Source organism: Camelus dromedarius, chromosome 2, assembly GCF_036321535.1.
Source record: "Camelus dromedarius isolate mCamDro1 chromosome 2, mCamDro1.pat, whole genome shotgun sequence".
Classification (NCBI taxonomy): domain Eukaryota; kingdom Metazoa; phylum Chordata; class Mammalia; order Artiodactyla; family Camelidae; genus Camelus; species Camelus dromedarius.
Window position 1 is genome coordinate 75,615,291 of NC_087437.1, and position 18,780 is coordinate 75,634,070.

At 35.4% G+C, this 18,780-nt stretch overlaps 1 protein-coding gene across 1 annotated transcript in view; it reads left to right on the forward strand.

Annotated features, from left to right (window-relative positions):
* Nucleotides 1-18,780, forward strand: part of IFT57 (intraflagellar transport 57) — a 52,350-nt gene that overhangs the window by 18,734 nt on the left and 14,836 nt on the right. Inside the window, exon 6 of the mRNA XM_010978403.3 lies at nt 7,893-8,015. Within this exon, the coding sequence (XP_010976705.2) occupies nt 7,893-8,015 (123 nt within the window). The remainder of the gene's footprint in view (nt 1-7,892; nt 8,016-18,780) is intronic.

Sequence of the window (18,780 nt, forward strand, 5' to 3'; positions counted from 1 at the left end):
TATTCAATTGGTTTTGCTCCCCAATATTCACCCTTTTAAGCCCCTCGTCTCTCTTCTCATGTGATCTTCATAAGCCATGTTCATTCCTATTTCAGTATTTTGGCTTATGATGCCTTCCTGCCTATAAAAACACTTGGCTTGCCTCTTCTGCCTGTTTATATCCTAAACATCCATGTAAAGTTAAACTTAAATCTCACCATTGCCATTAAAACACACTTCTCTCTCTTATTCAAACTTCTAAAGCATTTACCACCTGTAACAGCTAATATTTAGAAGTTAATCAATTTATATATTTACTTGCTTTTATTGAAAAAACTTTATTCTTTTTAAAAATGAAATATATTCCTTGTTTTTTTTTAAAAATGAAAGCACAAAAAGTACAAAGAAAAACTTGAAAATCTCAGCACCCAGGTATAAATATTATATCCCTTTCTGAATAACTGCCCTGAGGTCATGTAGGATGCTAACATTTGGTAAATCTGGATTAAGGGTATATGGGAATTCTCTGTGCTATTTGTGTAGTTTTTTGTAAGTCTGTAAAAAGACTATACTGACACAGATTAATGAAGTAGTACAGAGTTCATAAAATAATCCAAATATATATTTATATTAGTATACAAAGCAATGAAGTCTGTACTATTCAATTAAGTAGTGATAGGATAACAGGGTGTCCATTTGGAGAAAAAAGATGGACTCCTCCCATCTTTTTTAATAAACCTCACATGATTCAACAAATTAAAAAATGTTAAGGCACAAACAAAAACATGAGTGGCAGGTATTATACTCATGGGTTGAAATGGGCATGATAAACATGGCAAGAAAACTAAAAACCATAAAAGAAAAATACTGATAAATCTAAATGTGTAAAATTAAAACCTTTTATATAGAGGGGTGGGGAACACCACAGAGTTAAAAGACAAGTGATAAACTGAGTGGATATTATTGTAGCCTGTATGACAAAGGATTGATAGGCATTCAGTAAGGGGTGTTTCAGAGCTTGTGTTCTAGGGTAGCATTCATTGCCTGGACTCTGCCACGTAGCTAATGGTGTGACATTGGGAAAATTACCTAAGTGCTCTGTACCTCATTTTTCTCATTTGAAAAAATGGAAATAAGACTCATTTGATTCATGGTGTTATTACTGGGCACTTCACCCATATGTAAAAGCATCTAGTACCATGCTTGGCATATAATAATGATAATTATAACTGCTAAAATAAATTGGGGGCTTGCTATGTACCAGGCATTGTAAAAGCCTTTTAAATACATCATTTAATTTAATCTTCATAGCAACCCTTCCAATGAGGGGAGTACTATTATTATTCCCCTTTTACAGATGGGGGAAGCCTGAGATTTAGAGACCTGCAACTAGTAAAAAATGATGGAGGTGGGATTTGACCAGGGATGGGATTCCTGACCCATCCTCTTAACATTTACACCATACTGTTCAAGGCAACTTAGTTCTGGGACTGTTCAATCTCAACAGTTAATTGGATTTTCATGTTCTTCTCAGTAGGTATATGAATTGAGCTCTTCAGATGTATTTGAGCACTGGTATATCTGTGTGGTTACCGTCTCAAAGAAAAACCTCATAGAATTTCATGCCATAAAGAATTAAACTTATTTTTCATACTCTACAACACCAAGTATAATGTCTATTGTAGTTTTCTTCATATGGAAGAAAGTTTACTTCCTGGGCACTTTCTTTTGGCTTTATTTTGAGAAAATTAAAAATCGGAAATGATTTTATCTTAGCATTTAGTGTACACTGAAGTAGCTAAAATAGTAAAGGTAGATATTTGATGTATTAAATAGAAATAATATTGGAAGTTGAATTCTCATTCAAAAATAATTTCAGATTTCTTATTGGAAAATTACATTTATTTTGTGTTAATTTGGCAAGCTTTGTTTTTTCATTTTTGATTTGTGGGAGCATAATTTATTCAAATCTTGGTTCACATTGTAACTCAGAATAAAATTTCTCTTGATAGTCTTAAAATTGAACTTAAAAAAAAAAAAACTTCTACAAACTTGATATATTTAAAGACAGAAGCTACCATCTATCTATTTCTTTTGATAGATTAGCCAAGGTTTAATTTGGTTATTCAGAACAAATCTAAAAATAATTTTTATATGGTATTAAACATTTTTCTTCATAGTAATATAGTGTTAAATCATGTAAAACCTAATTTGAGGAGAAAATAATGAATCAAACTCACAATTTGTGCTTCTTTAATCATGCAGAATTGACTTGTAGGGACATGAAAGATTTTTAACTTTGCCTTAGATATAATTTGTTAAAATCATGGGATTTCAAGGAAACATTCTTCTTGATTGAAATAACATTATTTGTCCCTCTCTTGCTTCACTAATAGATGGTAAAGAAAGGACACCAGATACCCTTAGGAGAAACCCTTTTTAATTCATAGTAATACCATATATATTATATTAGCCTCTTGTCCACCTATCCTATCTTGAACAAAACAGCAAATGAGGAAGAATGCAAAACAGGACTGCAACCAAAATAAGTATAAACACTTCCATTTTTAAAAATTTCTATAGGGTTCTAACCTTACCACCACCCCTTTTTGAGCTGAGCACTCACTTTTTCCCCCCTTATTCTTACTTTGTCTGAATTCTGACAAGCTCAGCTGTTAGGTTTCTGAACTCATAGCAACCTAGAAGAAGGAAGCACTGCTACAGGCAATCAGAGAGACAGCCACTGCTGATCACTGGCATCTTGATAGCAAGAGAAGCTACAGGAACAGTTTAACGGCAGACCTAAGAGTGCAAAACATTATAGTTATTTGGGATCATTTAGTGTGGGCTCAGTAATATCTAGATTTCTCAGCCTGAGTGCAACATTGTATTACAGAATCTTACAATGAAAGACATCAAAAAAGATTAAATTATGGCCAGTAAATGTCAGCATTTACCAGTATCCAGTACTCAGTCCAACGGTGGTATCTGATGCTTCTAAGAGGTAGAGATTTCGGCTTGGTAATTGTAGACTTAAACACCTCCACTTGCTCTTACAAAAGTTACAGGGAGATCACAAGTTCAGATGAGAGTTTGACCAGGAGAACCTAGATCATGAGAACCTGGGCAGAAATTGGATTCACAGACTTTCAGGTGAAAATGGGAGATGAAGGGAGAGTCAAAAGATCCCAACACTGAACTAGTAATATTAGAGAGAGCAAGTGGAGGTGTTTAAGTCTACAATTACCAAGCCAAAATCTCTACCTCTTAGAAGCATCAGATACCACCGTTGGACTGAATACTGGATACTGGTAAATGCTGACATTTACTGGCCATAATTTAATCCCAAGGAAACGTCTTCTCATGGATGCCTGAGCCTTGAGCTTCATTCTTGGGTCTGTCCATGCAGCCATATATGTTCCCTTTACCAGACAAGTTCTCAATCAGTGATCAAAGGGCATTTTGTAGGGTATTCGTAAGTAGTCAAGTCATAGAAACACTGGCTTACTTGACTCCCAGCTTTCTTCTTCTTTATTCCCAGTGGGGAAATGTGTTAACCAGAGCCAACTGCCCAGCCTGGCTTGGACCCTTGGGATCTAAAAGATCCTGTATTACCAGGCTTTTGTTGTCATGGACATAGCAGAGTTGAAATGAGTGGAGTTAACTCTCGCTGGTATCAGTAATTCATAGTCAGCATTGCTCCGACAGTGTTTAGTCTCCTGTTTAGTCTCCTTTCTCTTAAGAGGTTTTCCAATAATGAGTGTGCAGTACATACTGGGAATAGTTTCACCCCAAAGAGATTGTTTTAAGTTCTTTGCTTAAGATGGCAACCAAAGTATATAAAAAATATGACCAGTGCTTCCACTGTATATCACCTGTAACAGCTTTCTATATTAATATTTATTAATATGTCTTTCTCTCTCTGTTAGTACATTACTCCCCCTGCTGGTAGCCATGGCCTACCTAGAGTCCCCAGAGTTAAGAGGTGAAGATATTTTGAAGACGTATGTATCAGGTTTTGTATTCACACTTAACCTAATTGACCAGAACAGCTTTGCAGCACTACATAGCCTATCCAGCAGGCCAGAGGTTGCAAAGGGCTCGCTTGTCCTCATGTGTGCTTATATGTAGGGCTTTCCCTTATTACACCCCTGTGACCATAAAACCAACCACATCCAATTATCTATATCTATGTGTGTGTGTGTATAGTGTGTATATAAATACATAGACACACAGAGAACATAGTGTTTCTTCAGATGCTTAACCATCCCCATTAATACTATCTGGGGAAAAGGGGGTATCACTGGAACAGAATTCTGAGCAGGCTAGTAACATTGCATGTTTGATCCTTGAACTCACCTTGGGTGATATGCCCCTAGGTTACATTAGGGGATGACTTAGATTTATCTTGAGTTCTTCCTTTGGCAGGCTTAGAGTCAGTTCTCATAAGTTTCTTTTTTTTTAGGACCAATTATTACCCCCCTTAACTAGCCTCAGACTCTTCCTGATAGGCTTTAAACTCTTTAGAGGCAGGGATTAAACCCTTTTGTCTTTCCACACCAAGCACAGTGCCTGGATTCTTACCTTGCATGTTGTAGGAGCTTAACAACTGGCTTATTGGTAAATTAATTAATTATAAATGAGAGTTCGGGATAGCCTGCGTCTTACTGAGCTTCTAATTGTTTCTTTGGCAGCATTAACTAGAAGACGCAATTTCCCAAGAGCTATGCTTTACCTTAGTTAATGCTTTGGAGAGGGACTTTGTCATGATGATATAAAGTTTTGATTAAATGGAAACAGCAGTTTATTTCTCTTTTACTAACAGTTCCACATAAAATACCATTTGTTATTAGAGAAACAATTGGAAAGGAAAGATATTCTCAAAGTATTATAACCAAGGCACGGTTAAGATGATTTATACTTCATATTCAGGGCTTGCTCAGTTAATGTATCCACTTATCAGGCATTAGGAAATTTTGAGTGAGGAACAAGGTTATGAAATAGATGTGCAAGAATGGAAGTAGAAAGAGGCTGTATGGTTTGAATAAGTTAATACTGCTCTGCCAAGCCTAATGTTCTCTTTTTTGCCCTTTCTTTAGTAACTAGGCCATTTTCCCCAGTATATTAACTATGGCCTAGGAATGAGTGAGAACTTTTGAGCTGCTACATTAAATCATTTCAGGACATTGGGAATAGGAGTCAGCAAATTATCGCTTAACGGAACCAAATAATAAGCTAAAAAGGGTAAATGCAACTTGCTAAAGGGCCCAGTATAAAAATAAATGGTAGCTTATGCACTGGGATATCTCAATGCAGTGTTTGATCCCTGAGTACTCTACTGACTCTTAGATTCTGAGCCTAATTCAAACAGGGCCACTGCTAACACATTTGCCTTTGTGAAAATTAGAAAAATGTGCCCTTCCTCGAGTAAAATTTTTAAGTATGTTATGCACAACTTGAACAATCCTATGTTCAGTTGTGAAGAAAGTGGGAATGTGGATGGTACCCTCTCTGGCTTTATCTGGTGATTCTGGACTCCACCCTCCTGTAAGGAAGGAAAGAAGGAGGGAGGAGAATGAGGGGATGGAGTTGGGGAACAGTAGTGTGGGGATTTCATTAGTAACACCATTTTCAGTTCACCCAAATGGTGGTTCCCTAAGTCAAACTTATTTTTAAATAAGTGACCAGAACATCTGTGTTTTATTAAGAATCATAGAGAACTGCTGCTTAAAAGGACATGCCCCTTTTTGGCTCAGCCCAGCTCTGCAGGATTGGGATGTGGGGGCTCATAACCTCAGCACGAGAAAGTCTGTGAATATGCCATACACACACCCCGAATGTTAGGGCTCACATCCCACTGGCAGTGCATACATCCTCCCACCCAACTCCTCCCCATAAGTCTACCCTGTTTGGTACCGAAGATGAGCTGAGGATGGGCACTGGAATGTGGCAGAGTGTGCAAGTATGTGAATGTTGATGAATGTCAACGTGGAGTTCCGTGACAGAGAACTTTCCGCATGGCTTTCCCCATACCTTTCAACTGGGAGAGCATCTCTTCTCGTGCCATGATATTTTGTTATATAACATCACGCTACTTTGAGAATACTGCTGGCCCTCCCCAGCTATGGTGCTATTATACTACCTTGGATTCCATTTATATAGATATATAGCATTATATTAGGTACTCAAAATAATACAGCATTTCTATATTTAAATGAGCACTTTAATGTTTAAAGTAGAATCAAACATTTTCACTTAGGGTTTCCACATTTTACTTAAATTAATGCTTATTTTTTTATACTTCTGGTTTTTTTTTTTTAAATAGAACATAACTGAATCCATTCAAGCCACAGGCTGTGAAATATAAAAGCATGTTTTAGTTATCCACCCTCTAATTGTGTGGTTAGAGCTATACAGCCTCCTGAATTTCTGAACAGAAAACAATGCATGCTCCTTTTAAGGCTCTGAGTCCGTGCAGGACTTGCTGATACACGGTGGGAGAGAGGGGCTTTCTCATGTCAGCACTGCCCTGGAGACTCAGTTGGGAGTGACTTCAAAGCCCCGAAGGACTTACAGTTCTCCACAAAATAAAATCCAGTATAAGGTTATTCTTGTATTTAGTATTATACTGGATAAGAAATGTCTTTTAGTGACATAAATTCACATTGAGAATCTAATTTCCCCTGAGGTTGTTTTTATAGTCTTTTATTTTTAAATGTTGGATTATGAGAAATATCAAACAAATACAGAATTAGAGAGAATAAGATAATGAACCCTGATGCAGTAGTACCCAGTTTAACAATTAACATTTTGTCAGTTGTGTTTCCTCTAAAGCCCCTCCCTCCTTTTTTCTTTGCCTCATACTATTTTAAATTAAATTTCAGATAATATGTCAATTTACCTATGAATAGTTCAGCATTTATCTCTAATTTATAAGGCTTTTTTTTTAACATAACCACATGCTATTATCATACCTATAAAATTAGTAATAATTTCTCATTATCATTTAATACTCTTCCACATTCAGATTTCCCTGATTGTCTCAAAAACATCTTTTTATAGACTGTTTAAATTTGGCTGTTTACATCTCTGGTCTCTTTTTTTCTGTATTAATAAATTTTTATATTATCCTTACATTTTCTTATAATTTTTCAAGGGAACATAAAATGAAAACTTGCTGCCAAAATGAATGCAGGAAGCTTTATCTTTAAATCATTAATTTGTACATTCTTTATGTTTTCAGATCCATGCATACTAATGCCAAAAGTAGAGGTCTGGAAAAATGGAGGAAAAAGAAGTTTTCTTTTTCTGATTCAAAAACAGACATGAATTGATCTTATTACTCAACAGCAGAAACCAAATGCAGAAAGTTGGCCCCTATCTTGTTTGAGTTCAGATAGGTCTGCATTAAATTACATTTTTAAGCTGCATTATAGTTTGACCTAACCAAAATATCACTTTATAAATACAAAAATTTATAAATAATGAGCCCTTTGCTTCTGGTATCTTACCTTTTTTGCCTTTCAGATTTTGGGTTTGTATTTCAGTACAATGAATTCAAACTAAGACAGTGTTTTCTTACCAAACATGTGTTTGTATTTCTTCTACTGTTACCAATTAACATACCTAAGTGGCTTGTCCATTTGACAGTATTCCCATTGAGTTCACTCTGATATCTCAAAAGCATTGTTTTTTGTAATAATGGTTTTTAAAAATAGTTATTTTGCTATCCTTCCAGGTTGGTGCATTATTTTCTTTCAACATGGATAGGAGGACAGAAAAGAATTTCTTTTGCCACTATAATTTTAACAGTACTGTGCTTGATATAAATTGTGCAGTGCTGCTAAAATGCCTCAAAATTTTACCATTTCTTTTTATAAACTCTCAATCCTGTGATATCTTTCCTTTCTTAGGATATGAACGAGTCTGCCAAACAAGAAGATATTTTGGAATCCACAACAGATGCTGCGGAATGGAGTCTAGAAGTGGAACGTATACTACCACAACTGAAAGTCACGATCAGGACTGACAATAAGGTATAGCAGAGAGAGCACATTCTGCTCAAATAGATTTTTATAAGGCAATTTCAGAGTCAAGAGTATTCCCAATTATACAAACTATTTGAGAAGGGATTCATTTTCCAGTGTTTTGTCTTAATAAAGATTTACTAAATTGTTATTGAATGAATAAATGATGTGATATGGTCCACAAAGCAAGGAATAGATCTTTAAAATTACTTAGAACACGTCATGTTTCCCTGGGATTAAGGCATATTTTCTCAATACATTTTGATATATTTTCTTGGCAATCATATTTTATTTAGGTGAATAATGCATGAAATTGGAATTCTATGACTGTATACTAACTGAGCAGACAGAAAGCGGTATAGAACTCTGCTGAATGGCAAAACAGAAGACATCCCAGAAGTTGCCATACGTAATCTATTCAGTACACATGATTCAAAGTTAAATATTAAGAAAATAATTGAAAAATCGTATGCAATAAAGATTTGGGGGTTAGGCCAGATAAAAAGGCTCTTTTAATCAAGTTTCTGCTTCCTTTTTACCTATAATTTATGAATAAGAACTTCAGAATAAGCTAGTAGGTGACTAGACAACATGACTTTCATTTGTACTATAATAGTCCCCACAAAAGGGGTTAGAGAGACATCTAGGTAGAATATCAGTTCTTGGGGAGTGATGGAAATTGTAGCTGTCTTGATTGTGGTAGAGGTTTCATTGGTGTATACATCTGTCAGAATTCATCAAGTGTACATCTGAAATATGTATAGTTTACTGTTTAGGAACCATAACTATAATAAAAATGTTTTTAAAAAATTAAAGGATTTTCATCATTGGAGGCTGGAGACAAGCCCAGAATTATGGAACAGGGCTCTAAGGAAGCTTGTCACTGTGCAGATGTGGTCATGAGTCTTCCCCCAAGGTAGAAGCCCTACAAAGATTGCTGTTTTCAGTGCCTTGGAAGCTAATTCATACTAGATTGTCTGGATTTGAGCTCGTAGAACTGTATCCTAGAGAAGGTAAGAAGTAGCCTAGTCTCCTCAGGCAGCCCTAAAATAGGGTAAGGACAGCAAAGGTCTTACTAGACTGTGAACAGCTGTGGAACAAATTTTATCTAAGCTAAGTGGACACATTGTGCAGTCTGTTTACCATATATTTACCCGGTCAGTATGGAGAACAGATATTTGATTACATTGGGGATAAACTCTTTGTTTATATATCTCTTATATATAAGTGCATATTGATAAGAATTTCTTTACTGATTTGATCTCTGCTGGAAGTCATAATTTACAAAAACTTTTTTGTAAATATGTAATTTCTGATTCTTTTGTTTTGTCAGAACAAATTCTCTTCAGAAAATTAAAAATTACTATTGTGATTCTAGTTAGAATGACATGTTAAAATAACTGCGTAGTTGGGAACTCTCAAGTACATCTTAGTCTCACAAGGAAACAAGTTTAATTTACTTACTTTCAAAGGTGAGTAAACTCTGAAAGTCAAACATCTCACTTAAAACCTAATAGGATCACAGGAGAGTGTTTTTTAAGAACAGTCATTGATCTCCACATAATAGAAGTAACTGAATAAAAAAGGAAAGAATGTAAATGTATCTGCTAAGCTGTACAGTTTTATAAAACTAAATACAAGTCAAATTCTATTACAAACCAGTATTGCAGTAATCAAAATCCTGAGTTCTTAAAGAATCAATGTTCTCCTGATTTGGGGAAGAATTAGCTAGTTCAAAGTTGGACTCTTAGTCTCATGTTATTCCTTACCAGCCTTGATCTTATGAGGATATATGTATCAAATTAACTATATAGTTTGAGTTACAGAAAACATTCCAAAATGTCAGATAAAGTTTTGTGGAGGGTTTTTTTTTTTAATGTTTTTTAGAATATGTGAATATCATTTTGAGTTTAGATTTTTTTGTGGTAAACCATGCTGACCTGAAGTCATATTTGATTGCTTTTTCAGAATGCTTCTCCAGATCATTTGGTCTTTGTGTCCAATATTTCACAAACTCTTCTTTCTCCTAGGACTTTCAGCTGTAGCAAATGAGAAATATAGCTTTAGGGTCAATTTTTTATTCAGCTTAAGAAAAATAAAAATTATACATTGATTTGAGAAAATAAGGGGCTCCTGAATAGAGAAATGTTTTTCGTGTCTCAGAACTAAAGTAATCTGGTTATATTTGCGGTTTCTCACGGACTCATTATCCTCCTTCAGTGGGAGAGACTGACTCCAGCGTCATGGAAGATCCCACTCTTCCTCAATTCCTGACTCTACTGAAACCAAACCCTCTCCTTTACTTTTGGATAAAATAATGACCTTTCCTTCACTGCAGGCTATTTAGGATCTTTCGAGATTTCAACTTTATGTTTGAGGGGGAATAAAGGAATTATTTTCAGATCAAGGTGTTTTACTGATCCCTGTTACATTAATTTTTAAATAGCATAGGGGTGTGGGAGATCAGTACTTAGGGCCTCCGTTATTTAAATCCATTGTAAATTTCTTTTAAATGACCTTGTGTTAGTAGTGAAAAAAAAATCCCATATTTATTTGGATCAAATGTTTGTTTTCATTTGTTTTTTCCTCACAAGTTTAGTTTACTCCTTGTAAGCATCCTAGCAGGGAATTACAAAAAAATAAATAAATCTCCTTTTCTGTTCTTTTTGCATATTATAGTTTGTATGCTTGATGAGATCCTGTCATATACCAATATTTTGTTTTGTATATTTTCTGTAACATAATCAGGGTTTTATTGCAAGGCTAGCTTAGCCCTGTTTCTGGCACTACTTGTTGCTGTTGCCAGTTCTCAAAGAATGAAAATAAATTTTAATATTAGCTTAAACAAATTACAATTGGGAAAATAAATGTGTTGCCAAAACTACAAATAATATGTTCCACAACTGAAGATAGAGGGTTTTTGTCATATGCTGGCTGGAATGGACTGTACTAGCAGTTCCCTTTCTAGAGTTGGATGTAGAGAGTGCTCCTGGTGAACTTCTAGAGTAGCTTTATACCTGGAGACCATCTCAGATCTGCCTCAGATTGGAGTAATGTGTCTGAAGATACAGCCGAAGTTCTGCCAAGAGAGTCAATAAATTCAGCCAAATTTTAGGTCATTCACCTCAGTTATGACCAAGTGAGTAAGGCTAATGCATTAATTCCTTAGAAAGGCAGTGTGAGGACCCCAAAATTAGACATGATGCTGGTACCATCTAATTAAACCCTCTATAGGTATTAGTCTGCAGCTCTACATCTTGTCCCCTTTGTTCTTTCCCTCTTTTTTCTTTTTATTTCTGTCTTTCCTTTTCTGCTGTGTTTTTATCTTTTTTTGTTGTTACTCTTTATTAGACCCAACAGTGGTTCCCATAGATGTTATATAACTACTCTGGTGGAATTTAAAACTAAGAGCAAACATCTGTGATTTTATTCAGACTAGACTCAAATCTGGTCAAGAATTATTCTAATCTCTGAGTCTTTTTAAAATACAATTTTGTTTTTAATTATAAAAATAATAAGGAAATGATATTTCAAAGGGAGAGGAGACAGGCAGTGTACTGTGAATTGGAAGATAGGGATCACATATTTAGTCCCACTATCAATTCCTGATTTATTGAGCCCAAGTTTCAGACACTTAGTAGAACTGTGGTAGCTATAAAGACCCTGAGGAGATGGAGCCTATCTCATACACCATCCTTTGGCACTCAGAATTCATATTTATACCTCTTATTAGCTGTGTGGTCCAGGGCAAGCTACTATACCTCTCTGTTCCTTCTTTCCTCATTTGTAAAATGGGACTGATTAGTTTAATTACCTCGTGGAGTTGTAAACACCAAAAACAGTGCCCAACGCATAGTTGTTACTAAACAAATGTTAATTATTGCAGTGTTACAATATTGTTATTATAATATTATGTTCTATCATAGCCCTCTTGTATTTCAGTGTCTATATCAGTATTCAGGAAGAATTTACAAGATTTCTCCCTTAGTGTTTCCATCATTTAAGGGAATATTTATGAACATCAGCTTTATATTTTTACGTGGGAGATAATCAATTCATATGATTATCACTTTTTTGTTTTTTCTCTAGTAAAGGTATATATAATATGATAATAATAAAAAGTGATGTTTACTAAGTGTGTGCTTTGTGCTGAGTGCTATTCTTAGCACTTCACATATGTTAACTAATTTAATTCTTTCCACTGCCCTCTGAGATGCAGGTATCTTTTACTACAGATGAGGAAACTGAAACACAGAGAAGTTACTTGCCTCTGCCTAGTAGGTGACATATATGATATATGAATCTCCAACACAGGCTCTAACCTATTCTATTAGTGACAATATAGCATCCTTGTTAAAAGCACAAATTCTGTATGTATATTTTTTGTTGTTGAGGTATAGTCAGTTTACAATTTTGAGTCAACTTCTTGTGTACAGCACAATGCATCAATCATACATGAACATACGTATGTTCGTTTTAATATTCTTTTTCACCATAAGTTACAAGATGTTGAATATATTTCCCTGTGCTATGCAGTATCTACTTGTTGTGTATCTATTTTATATATATTACTTAGTATCTACAAATCTTGAACTCCCAATTTATCCTTTCCCACCCGCTTCCCCCAATAACCGTAAGTTTGTTTTCTATGTCTGTGAGTTTGTTTCTCTTTTGTAAATAAGTTAGTTTGTCTTTTTTTTTTTTATATTCCACATATAAGTGATATCATTTGGTATTTTTATTCCTCTTTGTGGCTTTCTTCACTTAGAATGACAATCTCCATGTCCATCCATGTTGCTGCAAATGGCATTCTTTTATTTTTTATGGCTGAGGAGTATTCCATTGCATAAATATATCACAGCTTCTTTATCCAGTCATCTGTTGATGGACATTTAGGTTGTTTCCATGTCTTGGCTATTATATAGTGCTGCTATGAACATTGGGGTACATGTATCTTTGAATTAAGGTTCTCTCTGGATATATGCTCAGGAGTGGGATTGCTGGATCATATGGTAAGTCTGTTTTTAGTCTTTTGAGGAATCTACATACTGTTTTCCGTAACGGCTGTACCAAACTACATTCCCAACGACAGTGTAGGAGGGTTCCCTTTTCTCCATAGCCTCTCCAGCATTTACCGTTTGTGGACTTTCTAATGATGGCCATTCTGACTAGTGTGAGGTGATACCTCATTATAGTTTTGATTTGCATTTCTCTGATAATTAGCGATATTGAACATTTTTCATGTGCCTGTTGGCCATTTGTATGTCTTCACTGGAGAATTGCTTGTTGAGGTCTTCTGCCCATTTTTGGATTGGGTTGCTTGCTTTTCTGTTATTAAGTTGTATGAGCTGTTTATATATTCTGGAGATTAAGCCCTTCCAGTCTCATCCTTTGCAAATACTCTCTCCCATTACGTAAACTGTCTTTTTGTTTTGTTTATGGTTTCCTTTGCTGGGCAAAAGCTTATAAGTTTAATTAGGTCCCATTTGCTTATTTTTGCTTTTGTTTCTATTGCCTGGATAGACTGCCCTAGGAGAACATTGCTGAGATTTATGTCAGATGTTTTACCTGTTTTCTTCTAAGAGGTTTATAGTGTCTCGTCTTATGTTTAAGTCTGTAAGCCATTTTGAGCTTATTTTTGTGTGTGGTGTGAGGCAGTATTCTAACTTCACTGATTTGCATGCAGCTGTAGAGACTGTAAAAGCACAAAATCTGAATCCAGAATGATTGAGCACCAATCCTAAGCCTAAAACTTAGCTGTTGGACCCTGTGGGTAGGTTTCTCAACCACTCTGTGCCTCAGTTTTCTCATCTATAAAATGGAATTCATTATAGAACTTCCCTCAAAAAGTTATTGAAAGTATTAAATGAATTCACTTATCTAAAGCACTCAGAGTGGTGCCAGAGGAATCACTTAATATATTTTGACCACTATTTCTGTGTAATTTTATGTATAATGTTGAGATTATACATCTTCTTTAACATCACATTACATCATGAGCATTTCCACATATCCTTAAAAATTGTAAACCATAACTTTAGATGATGTCTGTAGTGCTGTAAGGTTACCGTCAATCTCCAGCTGAGTGCCAGGGAGCGAGATGGCTTGGCCAATCTCAGCAGGTTGGGGTCACATGAGGAGGTCTAGGATCTGGGTGGAGGAATGACGAGGCAAGGTCATGCAGAGGCTGGTGGTTAGGATATGGGTGAGCATAAGGGCCAGAAGATCCAAAAACACAGACCAGTAGCAAGAAATGGATCTGCCAGTGAGTCATTTTGGAGAAACAAGTGGTTGTTGAAGGTGGAAGTCCAGTTGAAAGGCAGAACATGGAGAGCAGAAAGCAGAAATGAAGATTAAATAGAAAATGAAATTTAGAAATCTTGTGTAATTACTCATTGCTCCAAGAGTGTAGAGTCAGACCAGCTGTAGCTGCTGTTACTCTTTTTCAACTTTGGGAGGAGCTCTTTTCCAGGGTATTTATAGTAATTATTGAAGGATAATATTTCCTACTTGATAGAAATATTCTAAATTCCGTAATAGTAATTTTTTTAACTTTTAAGTGAATCAGTTGACAGTTGCTGAGTTGAATAATAAAATGGTTGAAGCTGAGCTGCCGAAGAATTCTACATGTCCCATATTCCTGGGGGAATAGAAAATGTGGATGCATATTCATATAGAGTTCACTTCTGTATTTTTCATTCATTTTGATTGCTAAATACTTAATACTGTTTCTTGAGGAAAATTATTCTATCTTTTTGAGTTTTCTTTTTCCTATTAAAAAAAAAAGCAAGCCTTTATTTGACTTTGTGGAAATAAACAGAGACCACCTAAGTGAGAAGAAGCAAAGGCTATTTATTCCGAGCTTATGATAGCAAAGGAGTCAGCCACCATCACTTGCATTTGGCAGAGGCTCAAAGACATGCAGGAGAATTTAAAAGAGTTATAGTGGGAAAAAGGGAAGGCTTTCAGAAACGTTTAGATGTGGCTGGAAATTTGGAGACAGGCTAACTAGAGTAGGACCTCCTATGTGATTGGTTAGGGGACGATATTTGGCTTTGTCTGATTGGTCCTACATTGGAAATGGGGGCGGGGAGTGGGCAAAAACTGGGGAGGCTGACAGTAATTAAGTCCTGACCATTCTGGCTAGTTGCTACAGAGGTCATGGTTTGGCTTCCTGGACTAGTTGCTACAGATTGTAGGTCAGAATTCTTTTTTGAATAATGGTCTAGCTGTTATCTGTTGTCTGTTTGTATATTACGTCTCAACTTCATTCATTGAACCTAGGGGAATTGTCTTCTTAAAATGATCAATCTTATTAATCTCCATCAGAAGAATGATTTTTTTCAAGTCAAGGGTTTTTACATAGAAACCAAGTAATTATTAGTAATATTTATTTCTACTCCCCAGAAATAAGGAAGAGCAGCAAGTGTGAAATCAGTTTTCAACTAAACCTTACCTAGGCCCTTTTTTCAATTATGCAGTATTTATTCCTAAAAGATTATGTATTATAATGATTTAATATTAGGCATTTAATGCAATGAACAAATGTTCTATCATGCTTTAATGCCCTGTGGATATTGTAATTAAAATTTTGATTAATGACTTAAATAGATTTTTTCCAAAGTATAATTAAATATTTCCTGCTTTGTTGTTTTAAAAGATAGTTGGCTAGGTATCCCCTTCATTCCACCAAAATGTCTTTAGTCATTATGTAAATCTCCAGGTTCATTACAAGGAATTTAGATAAAGAGATTATTTTTTATTTAAGGCTTTGTAAGTACCACAGCATGTGTTTCTAATTATTTCAAGTCTTTGATTCACTAAACTGCTTTTTTACATCTTTCAGTGTCCCACTTTCTCAGGTTGCAGTTGTAAAAAAAGAACCTTAAACTTCAAATTTCAACTCCAAGCAATTGGATTTTGTTTTAATGTAAATAAACCAAACAGGTGTTGCCTGGTGTAATTCACAGCAGGAAACCTTTTGGGAAGAGTCTGAGCTAAGGATGGAATCATTCAGTAGTCTTGAGCCCTTGGGCTTCTAGTCACTGTGAGAGCTAAAACCTAAGAGGGAACAGAGACCTTCATTCATCCGCAGGTGGAATTCCATTTAAATGAACCTGGAGGGACCACAGAATTGCTGTATTAGATCTAAGTCTCTTCAAACTGGAAGCCAAATCCTGCAGAAGTGTGCATGAACGGTCGGCTTTCCCTTTTTACTGATGTAAACAAATCTGTATCTGGAAGCAGTAGAGGGTATTTTTTTCAATCCAGAGCTGTGGAGACAGTAACTTGCTTTGACCTTCTGCCATCACTGTGTTTGGATGCTGTGTCACTGTGTTTGGATGCTGTGTAAGAAGAGTGTTAATAAAATTTAGCTTTCTAAATATTTCTGACTTGTAGGGATTTGTAAATTGTTACAGTTTGGGAATATAAAGAGCATTTCTTAAGACTTGTACTCTGGTTGCTGGATAGGCAACATTGATAGGATTCTTGCATTCATGAGCAAAAAGGTATAGTACATTCTGTGGGCTAGGATCCAGGAATACATTTCACATATATATTAGTAATAAAATTGGATTCTGCCTATCATTTGAATAATAAAGAAACTACATTTATAATTCTTACAGATTTTCTGGTAAGCAGACTTTTTGTTGAAAAAAATCCACAAAGTTTAAAGCAAAATAAGGCAGCAAATTTTTAAAAATCAGCTTTTATAATTACCAGTAACAAATGTAAATACAGGTGGCAATAAGTTGGTCTCCATGAGGCTCCGTGCAGGAGTAATAGCTCCAATTACTGTCACAAATGTTTGCAATTGTATCTATTGCTGCCAGACAATAAATGCTTTTTAATATAGTAAGGCTATAAATGTACATGCTGCTGTTGTTTAAACAAAATACAATTTTCAGCAAATTTATCCTTGAAACACCTGCTATAATCAAAAAGAGGTGAATGCTATCAAAATAAACTGCCTAAATTAACTAGACACACATACATTTTTAGAGCAGCCTGCGTGATTACTCAACTGCCACATCGTCTCAGCAAATAAGGGGAAATATTCACTGATGGACTTTTACAGGCAAGTGTTCTTTAAGGGAGACTACACAAAATAGAACAATGTTTTGGATTTTTGTATTATTCTTAAAACATGGTGTTATTTGGTGGATTTAAAATTGTATTCTCAAGGTCAACTTTTTTTTCCTTTGTAGTATGTGGGTCATGGACAGATATCAGAGTGGTTGGAGTGAATACTATGCTTAAATTAGACATTTGAAAATACTGCAAAGGGTTGGAGAAAAACCCAGCCATCCTTAAGCAACTGGAAATGATTTTTAGCTGCTTTTGTCACAGTCTTGTTGAACATTCAGGATATTCGGTGCTTAAAGTTAGTTGATGATGCCGTCCTTCCTATTTACCCTGAGTGTGATAAATGTTTCAACTTGATCCAAAAGGTTTCATTTATCACAGGTTGAAATAGGAGAGCAAGAGTTTTTGACTTAGAAATTACCATTTGCTCTAACTAAAGCACATCTATAGTGGTAACAGATTTTTTAGGAAATAACCAGTAAAGACTGCATGTCATGTAAATGCTCCAGAGGGAAGTTACTAATGCCTCAAGGCAGTTATACCTCAAATAGACATTTGTGATTGAGAGCATTGAGTTAATAATACACATTGATTGTAATTGAAATTTCTGGACGGCCTAAATATTTCATTATTGCAAAGTATAATTTAATGTTTCCTTTTAATTACTTAATATAAAAAATGAATTGAAGCAGAAACCATCTATCATATGGACCTTCCTGTAAAATGTACTTTTTAATTGGCTTTTTCATTTATTTTTTTCAATCAACAGTATTAGAGTAGTTCTCACTATCAGAGTGTTTTATTGCAAATTTCTTAATATTTGGACAAATTTTTACATCTATAGTCTTTATCCCATTACATTTGATTGTTTCTTTATGCTAAGGTAATGATTTATGTTTCTTAGTTCTTCAAATGTACAGATGACTTATCTTTTCAGTTGTTTGTTTTTTGAGTATCAGTATGAGATCAAAGCTTTGATTAGTAGATTCTTGAAGTTGAGAGGGACTGGCTAGGTCATCTCTCCCACCATGGTTACTCAGCATCCTGTGAAATAATTACATTCTGAATCACCCTAAGTGTGTTCCTGCATTCTCAGAAGGGCCCCATTCACTACCTTGCCAAACCTCTTCTCAAGGCTTGTAAAGTCTAGAAACCCTCACTCAGAAGATTTGTGCGGCCTTATAAAAGGGGTGTGGGTAGAGTACACATGAATAATAAGTCTGAGTCAACATATGAAAATGCTTAGTAGCAGATGGTAGTCAGTAAAGATCATCTCTGAGCACATGTTAGAAATGTAATTATTTAACTAACAAGGTATTTTATGGAGAGATTATGGATCTCCAGTTTCAGTTCAATTACAGGCAGGTGTGAGAATACCAGTGATTGTTATGATAGCCTTTCTGTACCCTCTAAGCACTGTCTTATTTTTCTCTACAAGAGGAATATCTAGAAAGCAGGAACTTTCCTAAGGAAACACATATTTCCAGCATGGTTCCCACACCCCCTGCAACAAATACACACATACAACATACACCACACGTACATGCTGAACTCTCCCTAAGTCATATGTTTAGTTCTCTGAAAACTTGCAGAGAAAACTCATGCTGTCACACCACAAAGACTTTAAGCTGCTCACAATTAAAGAAGAATGTCACGTTCAAAACTTCAAGAAAGCCATATTCTGCAA